Raw genomic sequence first — 12438 nt, 5'->3', positions numbered from 1 at the left:
TACGACACCATACATTAGTCAATGGTTAATCGCTCTGTGGTAGCGACTGAGGTATGGATTCGATTTCACCGGGTAAAATTCAAAGCTTTTACTCCGGATTTGTACATAGCGATCTGACGATTTTTTGAAGGTCAGGGTTTAAGGTTCTTTTTTCAAAGACTCTGTTAGGATATATTAGCCTTGCATGCAAACAGAACTTATTCCAAAGACAACATTTTATCTCTTGAATAATACACTTGTTATTGATCATTTTGTGAAAAATGAAAGTTAGCGTGTAAGTGCCAAAATTATCCATTTGAAATTATTGCTTAAAAACCGAACAACAATTACTTTACAAATTGCCTCTGACGTATTCATAAATGAACAGTAAAGTAAGTAAAATATTTCTAAAGTACCAAGATTTTATTACTTTACTTTAGCATTATACATAATAATTGTATGTTCTAATGATTTCTGAACGAAACACACTCTTTGAATGTCAGTTCTAATTTAAAAATGGAAATCTCTTCATTAAAATGCACTTCAATGTTCACAGTTCACTGTTCATATTCATTCTGTACATTAAATTCTGTCCGATTGATGGATAAGTTATAAATACAAGAGTATAAAGTCACATACAATTAGTGTGTGCTTGTTTTGTTTTTCTGCTTTGAATTGATATAATAAAAACACAGGGCGTGTTTTTTGATTTATAAAACTGTATGATTTAGAAAGTATATAGAACAAACGGACCGCTATTATATTTTTATGTCTATTGTTCCTATTTATGTCATTTCTGACTCGTCCTGTAAGCATTGATCTAGGTCGACAACCGAGGATATTAGGTTTGAAAAGAGATTAAGTTACATTGAATGCATTTTGAAAAAAATGGCAAAAGGGTTAAAAAGGATTTGTATAATTTGTTGTGTTTACCATTTTCAAGTGCTGCTAATCTAAGAAGGAATAAGTCATATTAATTTTAATTTAAAAATTATGTAAATAGCGCCCTCAGTTTGCACACAAATGTACAGCAGAATAAAAATTACCTAAAAAAATCAGACAAAATTGAATAATTTGATATAGAAACTAAATTCTCTTTTTAAAAAAGCTTTAAAATATATGTATATTAGTGTGATATAGCTGTTGGTATTTTCCAGGTCTAAAATTGCACATTATATAAAGTTTTTTGTAAGAAAAATTAATAAATCAGGTTGTACCTCTAAGTGTCTTTTACAGACGCTTCATACGAAAAGGGTTTAGATTAGAGTTATAGGGTAAGTATTAGGCAGTCAAATTAGCTCAATCGATAAGGCGTTCGACTATGGTGTGAGAGATTGCGGGTTCCAACCCTGGCGGTGGTATAATACGCTCCTTGGAAAAAATGAGTTAGCTTGAAATTCCCCTGGACAAGGAACTAATTGTCCCGCTAATTGTCTCGTTGTAACCCGTACGAGGCTCGAGGAGCTGATCCTGGTTGCAATGGTTATTTGTGGAATGTCTAGGGTGTGCGCTCTTGAACCTACAAAGTCCCTGTGTTGTTGTTAAATGGTTTATAGAATGATGTGGTGCCATAGTGATCAGCGCCAACCTGTAAAGTGTGCTGAGGCGTCTAGGCGTTGTGCCTGTGCGTAGCGCACTATAAATCACTGCACTTTTTTTTTTTAGGATCAAGTATAGGATGGTGGTCCAAATGGCAATCATAGACTATATGAGATCGTACACCACGAATGAGCCGTAAATTCCGCCCCGGTCAAGTTATGATTTGTTGAACTTTGCTCCTTCAACAAAATAGTATACCTTTTTCGGTTCTACATGTGTTTCTTTTCCCACAATGCTGGTAATAAATATCAAATAGTCATAATTGGCGGTCATTTCAAATCATCCCCAAGTCATCGAGGTTCAGGAATGTCCTCTCATTGTTAATTGTTGGTTATACATACCTAGACAAAATATAATGTTTTGTAACGCACCACTTGAACAGGATTTAACCAAAGCAAACAAAGACCAGAGATATTGAACGAATCTTGTTTCTCAACAGCAGTAAAAATTAGCTCACCTTGGGTAGCTTTCTGTCTGCAAAACGCTAGACTTTCTTCAGCCCCAATTAACACGTGGGGGCGCTGTTGGATGTGCTATTGAGACTCAGCACCGTCAGACGGTGCAGGACGTCTCAATAGCGAGGTGTACACTGCTGGTAGGTGATACCGGCCGCCGTCTCTGTTCAGGGTGCTTCTGTTTTGCCTGATGTGAGCCGCTTCCCGGGCGCCTCTACCAACCCATGACGGGTCAGTATCCAAGATTTTGGCACTTGCAGTGGGGATAGAATGTCCAGTATTCTTGGCATGCTCCGCTACCGGGGATGGCTCTCTCCTGTGTTCAGAAGCCCTAATTCCTAGGGGGCGTTTGGTTTCGCCAATATAGGCGGCGTTGCAGTTCCGGCATTGGATGTTATACACAGTATGACATTTCTCCTTCTTATCAATTTTGTCCTTTGGTGACACAAGGAATTGACGGAGTGTATTTCTTGGTTTAAAGTGCACCTGAATACCGCGTTTGCACAGAATTCTGCGAAGTCCTTCTGACACACCCCTAACATAGGGAAGGGTGATGGATCCCTTGGAACCAGCCGTAGTGGGGGGTTGACGATTGGGAGGGTTACGGGTATTGGCGACAGCGAAATGAGACCGTTTATAGCCACACACATCAAGCGCTTTCCGGATTTTCTCCAATTCTAGAACTTTGTCCTCTTCTTCCGTGACCAGCGACTCTGCTCTGTGAACCAGTGTTCTTATGACTCCCAACTTATGTTGAAGAGGGTGGTGCGAATCCATGAGCAAGTACTGGTCGGTGTGTGTGGGCTTACGGTAGATGGTGATTTTGGTAGAGCCGGTCTCCTTCCTGTGGATAAGAGTGTCAAGCATAGGAAGTTGATGATCTTCCTCCCGTTCCATGCTAAACTTGGGCGAAATGTTGTTGATGTGGGTGGTTAATTCGTCAATGTATTCTTCGCGTATTACGACGAACGTATCATCGACGTAGCGAGCCCAGAAGGATGGTACATGGGTTGCAGTGTCTAGGGCGCGAACCTCAAACCACTCCATGAATATGTTGGATGCGAGTGGCGAGACTGGAGATCCCATCGCGAAACCCTCTTTCTGTTGGTAAATTTTGCCCAATCCCATCATGTACGTAGAAGTGGCGCAAAACGTGAGCAGTTCCATGACGTCATCAACCGACAGTGTTGTGCGATCAGACAAAGTGACATCTTCCTCCAATCTTCCTAATAACGCGGAGGGCATCCGGAACAGGGGTATTGGTAAACAAACCGGTTACGTCGTAAGACACCATAATCTCACCTTCCTGTAGTGTCAGGTTCCCCACTCTTTCAGCGAAGTCCGCAGAGTTCTTAATATGGTGGGGGGATTGGCCTACAAGGGGGGAAATGATGTCCGCCACAAACTTGGCCACTTGATAAGTGACCGACCCAATAGACGAGACGATGGGACGTAGAGGGCAGGCTGGTTTATGTACCTTAGGTAAGCCGTAAAAGCGAGGCACTGTATCCGACGAGGGCATAAGAAGATAGTATTGAGCCTTCGTAATGCAATCACTATCACACAGTCTTTTCAAGATCCCTCTCAATTGTTCTTTATACTTTCTAGTGGGGTCTTTCTTGAGAAGTGTATAAGTGTTAGTGTCACTCAACAGTTCATTCACTTTTTGCTTGTAGTCCGTGGTGTTGAGGACAACCGTACATCGACCTTTGTCACTGGGTAATATGGTAACACTTTCATCCGTACGTAGATCTTTCATGGCTTTTCTTTCACCTGTAGTCAAGTTACTTTTGGGTGCATGACTAGACCCTATGACTTTCACCGCAGAGATATTTAAGAATTCTATAGACACTTGAGATAGAAGCTTATTATCCTATTCAACAATAGGATTATTGATTGGTTTAAAAGATGTTTGACTAGCGCTATCAAAACGAGATACATGTCGCACTAACTTGAGGTACCTATCATTTTACACTGAAACTCAGAATACAATTTAGGACATTTACGGCTCATTCGTGAAGTACGGTCACATATTAATATCGTTGTAAAACTGGCACACACATAGATTACTCTGTAAAATTACTATGACTCAAATATTACTATTATGTATTAATGTCCTTTTGCCAAGAGAAGACACAAGATTAATGATTTCTTGTAATATAATACCAATTACAATTAAATATTGCTAAGCTGCACATGAATAACATCATTCCAAAGGTCTTCGATATCATCATACTCGATTTACCGTCGTAATTAGACATTTTACGGTCCATCATCACGAATATAGCGCTATGAATTAATACAGTCGCATCATCGGGGTCTCAGTTCACTAACGCCCAGTCAACAATGATAACTCAAAATATGACATCAGTTGAAGAGTATGAGTTTTTGTACCCAACACATGCAAACGTTATACAATGAATGTACAAATGTATAGGGGTTAAAGAACTGGTTCGCGACCGATGAGCATGTTAAAGATCTTAGTGTATTATATAGCCCTTTCATCATCATTGCTATATTAATGCTACATTTCTTCACTTGATAACATCATTATATATTTATGACACCCTAGAGGTAAATATATAATGCATTGAGTCCTATTCACTCAGACATTTCTTTCATTAACATTCATTATATAATACGTAATAATTTCTTCATTTGACTCATTTGAACACAAAGTACCTATTGATCCTAGTATGTAATATCTGATTCTGCGAAATGATTTCAAAATCCGTTGTTAAATTAATTGATCAAATTATTAAAGATCACGCCCCTGTTTGACCTATATTATAAGTATTGGAATTATGGAATATAATCGTCATATTTCCGCTTAATTCAGATTACTTAATCATTTGACCACTTATGCATGGTCGTGTACATTGCCACGAGGCCATATTACAGTTCTTAGCTATTATAATGCGCCATGCCATAAACGACAGTCGGTGATTTAGGGATTGAAGATACTGCTTCAGCTATAAGCGAGTGAGCGGCAAATCTATTTTTGCTCTCGCTCTCGTCTCTTTCTCCTATCTGCGGCATGTCTTACTGTTTTCTCAAGATAACATTGGTCATAATATGAGAATTATGGGGCTCATTGACTCCCTGTGCCCCCGGCATGAAACTGAATCTTAACAAGTACAGCGTATCTCGCAGCATAAAGGTTAATAAATATTGGCATATGGATTGTCTGTTGGTGTCATGAAATGGCTTAATGTGTTAGATTTCAACATTCACGTTTAAGGTATAATCTTCTTTTTGGAAACTGGCCTTAGCATGATTAGTTTTATTCATTTAAAATACCTTGCAAATACTTTCAGAACTAAGCAAATTCTGTGCAATCGCTATTAAATTGTTAACAGTTTAAGAAAAAAAATCAACCGATGAAAAGAGAATTCAGGGTTTCTCATAAAAGGCGTTTCTTGCCGTTGGCGAGAAAAGGCGCATAAAATAACGACGCTTGATTTATAGCAGCAATAAGGATTTTTTTATACATTTTCTATTTTGTAAGCTATACCACAGATTCTAGAAATCTATGGCTATACAGTATCTTGGCCTCAAGATACAACAATACAACTAGGTAGCAGGGTTTTATTCTATAAATCATTGATAATGTTCGTGATATCTCCATCATTCTTCCTCCAGAGCACGTTTTGAAAAGATGAAGAAAAGGACGACAGTACACACGCTGCACAGATCGTGAACTCAATGTTCTAAATTGGCTGCAATTGATCTTTTCCAGAAAAGTTTTTAATCAAGAGTTCATTCGCTGGATTTCAATTTGTACAGTGTTGTTCACTCAGTAACGCAAGGTGCATTTTTCTTTCGACGATTGACCATACCAGTATAGAATACGTGTTGAAGGAATATTGAGAGCCAAGCGGGGAAATAGTACTATCTAGTAACTTTTTCAATCTTTGATTTGATTTTTAACTCTGTCTTTTCTTTCTTTTTCTGTTTGAAATGTGGGTTACTTATCTACCATCATGTCTGTCTCTAACGTATTTTTGTTCGTATGCCAACCAACTCCATTCAAAAGAGACTTTATAGTTCGTCTCTACACTCTTTTATTTGCGAGTATTACCCGTGCTTGTCAGCGAACATCCATGAAAAATTGTCATTAACTATTGATAGATTAACTTTTACAAACAGTAAAAATAATTACAAACAGTAAAAATAAGGTATTTATGATATGCTTCTTCGAGTGAATATGCACTCTAAGAAATAAAGGTCAAAAAGGTTCTAAAGTTTTCCTCCCAGGAAAACCCATAGAGGTTCTCTAAAGAACCAAAAATGGTGCCAAACCATCACAAATGGCTCCAAAAATGTGATGCAGAACCGTTTCCGGTTATTTAGAGAACCCTTAAGGGTTCTCGAAAAGTAAAAAACCCTTTTAGAGGTTCAAGAGGGAGGGTTATCCTCCCGGTGTTATCCTGAGAGGACAAAAATGGTTCTATCTAGAACCTTTATTTCTTAGAGTGTGTTGCTGTAATATCAGCAATTTGATAAACATTAGATGATATTCACATTGTCATGACTATAATAAACTACATGTAATATAATATTCAATTGGTACAAACATTCCTAGCATTGGTTCGTTGGCTCTTAAGGAACTCTTTTGAAATTGTGAGATTGGTTGACTCCATATCTTAGGAAACCTACATTGAATTTAGCTGCACGTATTTAGCTTTTGTATAATATTAAGATTAGTGTTTAGCCAAGTCTCGTAGTCTAATGACGTAATCGGAATTGTAAAATGAAATCAAAACGAAGCAATAGGTCCCAGAGAGACTATTGCAGTTCAGCACGGTCGATGTTATGAGGAATCAGTGGTGCAAAGAAAAAGCCAGTTGAAAAAGTAATTATAAAGGAATGCTATGACCATAGGGAATCGGCAAGCGTAAATATCATAAAATTTTGTCTTGAGATCTCACGTTGAGGTATATGGAAAACGGATAGCTGTAGTAAAGTGAGCAGTTGTGTTTTGAATATTTTGAGGTTAACCATAAAAGAGAATTTGAAAAACAGTATTAATATTAATTTAATAGACAAACTGTTGCTAATTTGATGCCAATTGGTGGACTTTGTCTCAATATGTTAGTGTAAAATAGTGGTCGGAAGCCCGGGTAATGGAAAATGCGCATTTGTAGAAAGTGGTCAAATGCATTGCGTGTGATGAATTCAAACCCTCTAAACACATTATTACCCATCATGTTTCTACGGAGTCTCTCGGGATCGAGAGGTTTTATCTTTAGATCAGAGTGTTAGGCACAGTATAACAGGCTAACATGTCGCTTGTAAGAAGGGATATTTACTTAACATGGATCCCCAAAAAATTTTCTGGTTTAACATTTCGCTATCCTTGTTTTAATAGTTTAGATTTCACTTGGTCAATTACATCAAAGCTATATACTTACTTCTCATAGCGTCATTCAAGACACTTTGTCCGAAGATTGAGCTCGACATGCAGTATACAAAGAGAACCCTGAATCTGGAAAACGCACATTACCACAATAGTTTCAATTGAATCAATGTTTCGGGTTTACGAGTAGTATGGTACAATTGGTACATGGTGCAATGAGCCATAATTCTTATTCTTAGATACCAAGGTTTTTCAAAAACAGTTTGGCTAATATATAAATGCCTATCAAGGTCATCCCAGACGTTTTTGTGAATTTAAACAAGCATGCAGTGGCGGTAAAAACAGAGAACCCTGGAAATGGAAAACGCACAGGGAAAGTACAAATTATGTGAATAAATGTTTCTGGTATACGGGTTTTTATGGCTATACTGCACAAAGTGTAATGAGTTATAGATATCAAGGTTTTTTCAAAAAACAGTGAATTTGGCGAATGATATGTCATATAGATATGATTACGCCTATCAAAGGAAATCGAGACGTTTTTGTGGATTTCAACGAGCAGTACGGTACTGACTAATAGAGAACACAGGAAAGGAAAACGCACATAAAGGTAAACGCATGAGAAAGTATACCGACTGTTTTAATGTTTCTGGAATACGAATATTTTGGCCTAAAAAGTTAATGTTTTGGTTCCCGTTCCTTTCCTTAATTTCTGGAATTTGTCAGATTATTGGTTTTTTTATAGATTTTTTCACAAAATGTAAGACTTTGGAAATAAATAAGTTTATTAGAGAACAAGGATCACTTTTAAGTCTTTTTGTGATACTCTATATGGGGGGTTTGTCCCTTAGAACCTCACATTTAAAAGATGGCCTCCTCCTTTCCTCGAGCACTGTTGGAAAGACCGAAAACTACTAACAATACTAATTTTACATTAAAAAACCTTCCTCATAAATTCATGAAAATCCTCCGGACGAGAAACAAAACATTAATTTGATACGGCCTTATGGTTACACTGTACAAAGTATAATGAGCTATAATATTTAGATATCAAGGGTTTACAAAACTAGTTTGACTAATGATATGTCATATAGATATGGTATTTGAGACGTTTTTGTGGATTTCAACCAGCAGTACGGTAGTACTAGTAATAGAGAACCCCGGAAATGGAAAACGCACATTACTAACACATGATAAATTACCAATTGTGTTAATGTTTCTGGTTTATTTAAAAAAAAACAGTTTTGCCAATGATAGGTCAAATAGATATGCTTCAGCCTCTCAAGGTCATTCAACAAGTTTTGTCCGAAGATTTCAACCATGATATAAGTACTAACCGATAACCCGGGACTGGAAAACTCGCGTTAGTAACAAATGCGCAAATACTGATTACACGATTTGTACATCAACATTTTAGTGAAGTGTACAATTTTTCTGCTCTCTATTCTGTCGGATTACTAGATGTGTTTTTAAACACATTTTAAAAGTCTTGGTTGTTATTTGTGGGAGGTTTTAATGGAGAAGCCCAATACCGGTAATTAGTCATTTTTAATTAGTTTCTTTAGTAACCCCAAACTTAAGCATCTGTACATCAGCTTAAATTGTGATTTATTGTTTCCTTGAATCCATGACAACAAGATTAATGTCGTAAGCTTTGATATTCTGCCAAATTTTGCACTCCTGAGCACTAGCTAGTTATGATTAGTGCTTCATGATTTAGGGTATGTTTGGGTAAGGGTTAATCCTTGTGCTCCAGGAGCACTCTGTGTTGACAATATCTCAATTTTGCTTCATTATACATCAAGTCATATTTGGTTGCAAAATTTGCGATCCGACAAATATACTCAAATAAAGCATACATTGTGTCATAAAGGATAGTCAAACAAATTGATAACAATCGTACAAAAATGTTTTCAAACTCTCATAATTTATACTCGACATTTAAATTAAGAGGGTTGAAAATACTTGAACTTATAAATGCAGGTAAATACAAGTAACCGATTTTAAAAACATAATATTATTGTTTGCTTTTGAATGTTAATCGGGTTTTGATTGAGCAAACTTCAATCAAAACCAAAATTGTCATTGGCGTAATAAGTCCTGGGTTTTGTTGAAAAGGGTTTCATTGTCCTGTAGATCAATAAAAGGTGGAGCCATGCGTGTTGTGACATCCGGCGACACCCGTTGTGCATCCATGCCCCGTGTCGAGTCGCGTGCCAGTAGCCAATCATAGGCAGCGGTTCTGGGGGGCGTGGCTGTTTTCTCAGAAATTATTGCCGGGAAAAATTCATAAGCTGTTTTGATACCATCCGAAGAGGTCAGGAAAATTTTAAAACCCACCCACCACTCCCTTTATGAAAATATGATATTAAATGGCATTGTTTCTTTTGCTTTTTACCATTTTGTCCAATATATGAATCAAAATGGAGATACATTGCTGCATTTGAGCAAGTCATTGGGAATGTTTTCACATACTTAATATTGAATGTCAATTCCAAATTAGGCTGTTTGGAAATTGAATTGGGTTGTCCTAATTCCGGAAATGAGTAATGATTAGGTCCAAGCCAAATTATGCTGTTTGGGATTTGAAGTGGGTCGTCTCACTTCAGGACCGTAAATGGCATCAGATGATATAGCTGTCTGATTGCGTAAAAAGGGTATCAGATGATATTGCTGTCTGATACATATATGATTTCAATGATTGATATATATTGCTTTTAAAGAATAAGCCAGATGATATAGCTGTCTGAGGCGCTAATGAATTTGAATTTAAGCCAGATGATATAGCTGTCTGAGGCGCTAATGAATTTGAATTTAAGCCAGATGATATAGCTGTCTGAGGCGCTAATGAATTTGAATTTATATCTATTTAAAATCTCAGATGATATAGCTGTCTGAAGTGATATTAAAAGTATGAAGATAATATAGACAGTTGATTTCCTGTCAACTGTGTATACTCCCAGATGATATAGCTGTCTGAGGTGATATGTGATATTAAATTAAGTATGAAGAACACAGTTGACACTTGATCAACTGTGTAAATGAAAGGAAATAAAAGATTCGGATGGTAAAGATCCAGCTCCGGCAATAGTTGTGTTTGGTCTACTTATTGCGTCCATAGGACAATCATTATTATATTGCCAATTTGCTTATACTGCCTAGAACGCATTACTTAACAGCTGATTATAGGCTACCCAATTTTAATCAAACAAATTTAAAAATGTCCCGATGTTCTTGTTTTTTAAAATAGCATCAGGAAATAGAGATGGCGGGAAACCAAGAGCGAGCAATCACAGGGAACAGATTTGTTCCTAAAATGGCGCGTAATTATAGAGAGAGTATATTAAAGATTCTAGATGAGTCTGAATTGCTCCATTGCCCAATCATGCCGCAATTCTACCAAGCGCTGTGTTAAAATCATACATGTATATAGAATTGTGTACGATGTATCAGATATTATAAATAATAGGAATAATAAAGATGTAATCAAAAAATGAGCTTTCCTTTAAATAAACAAAATTATCAGAAATAATTGACTAAAATGTCAAGTATCAAGTAATCTTGTGTGTTGAAATGTATTATCAGTCTTGCTAAATAAAAGAGTATTTCGTGATTTGACCATCCTCTTTTTAGGGTATGGTTAAGGGATGAGGTATGAGCGTTTGGACAGTATTTTTTGTGGGACCTGAGAGCACACCAGACATATCGAATTGCATTCTGATACGAAGAATGTCCTTCTGATACCAAATAATTTTGATTTTTTGAAATTCGCAATGTAATACACATTTTTATGGCAAATGATTAAAATTGATATTTTTGATATTTAACAGTCCTCGAAGTAAATGTTATAACTCTAATGATATGTACTTAAAATGTATGTAGCTGGGATGAAAAGCCGACGATCAATTGAAAATTGTGATCTTTCGTATTGAAGATATGGATTGTTTCCCAAAACACTAAAAAATAGAAGAAAAAATAGGTCTTTTGGGGACAAAAATATATATCTTCATTATGAAAGATCAATTTTTTTCAATTGATCGTCGGCTTTTCCTCCCAGCTACATACACTTTAAGTACATATCCTTAGATTTGTAAAGTTTATTTCGAGGACTGTTATATATCAAAAATTTAAAGAATATCAAATTTTAATAATTTGTCATAAAATCTGTATTATATCGCGAATTAAAAAAAAAAATCAAAATTATATGATATCAGAAGGACATTCTTAGTATCCAGAATGCAATTCGGTATGTCTGATGTTCTCTCATGTCTCACAAAAAATTCCAGATTTCCAAAATTTCAGTTTGGACATTGAATTTTTACGTTATATATTTGCATGATTAGAGTGCTCCATCGGCCACTTTGATGTAATTTCCATATCGACAGACATAAAATACACAGAATCGGCAAGAAACTTGCACAGAAAAATTATGTGGAAAGTAGATTTCTAATTGTATATAAATCTCTACTTTCATAAGTTGGACGTGACGTGTTGTGGGGATGAGGCTGTGGATCACGAAGTTCCACTTTAAGCGTTACCCAAACCCAAATTAAAATCTCATGTCCGTAACATTCTCAATTTATCTGCGCATCCAAAATTGTTTTAACAGTTTAAAAGAACCAACACTTATGATAACATTTTCACTTAAAAAAAACACGCTAAAGTAAAATCCTCTCCAACTCCCCTAACGTACTTTTTCTCACAGTAAGATCTATGACAATTGTTGAATGGGTACATTTCTTTTTTTCTTCAAGCTAATTCGTTTAGGGAACTTACAATTCTAACAAATTGCTCTATGTTAGTTGGTTATAGGAAACATACGAGCATGCTGAAACACGCTGTGGGTATAATCACATTATACAGAGAAAATGGAGCTCTGTGCCACAGGGGAAGGGGGTATATTTGGTGACTTGTGTCGTACCATATGCGTACAACTTTTTTAATATTAAATTGTATAGGATGGTGAGATATTTCTTGCAAATATAATAATAAGATTTAATTAGAGGTATAGGGTATACTGGTTTAAGGTCACAAAAGGTTCACAGG

At 36.4% G+C, this 12438-nt stretch overlaps 1 protein-coding gene across 1 annotated transcript; it reads right to left on the bottom strand.

Annotated features, from left to right (window-relative positions):
* Positions 1-2111: 2111 nt before the first annotated feature.
* On the bottom strand, positions 2112-3278 carry LOC140159638 (uncharacterized). Its single transcript, XM_072183132.1, has one exon. It carries the CDS (start codon positions 3276-3278, stop codon positions 2112-2114), a length of 1167 nt encoding a protein of 388 aa, XP_072039233.1.
* Between the last annotated feature and the right edge of the window lie 9160 nt (positions 3279-12438).

The sequence above is a fragment of the Amphiura filiformis genome, chromosome 8 (assembly GCF_039555335.1).
Source record: "Amphiura filiformis chromosome 8, Afil_fr2py, whole genome shotgun sequence".
NCBI lineage: Eukaryota > Metazoa > Echinodermata > Ophiuroidea > Amphilepidida > Amphiuridae > Amphiura > Amphiura filiformis.
This window is presented reverse-complemented; position numbering and strand designations above follow the sequence as displayed.

Bases quoted from the DNA above. Each gene is read 5' to 3' on its own strand.
- LOC140159638 (XM_072183132.1), bottom strand. From the start codon at position 3,278: ATGCCCTCCGCGTTATTAGGAAGATTGGAGGAAGATGTCACTTTGTCT.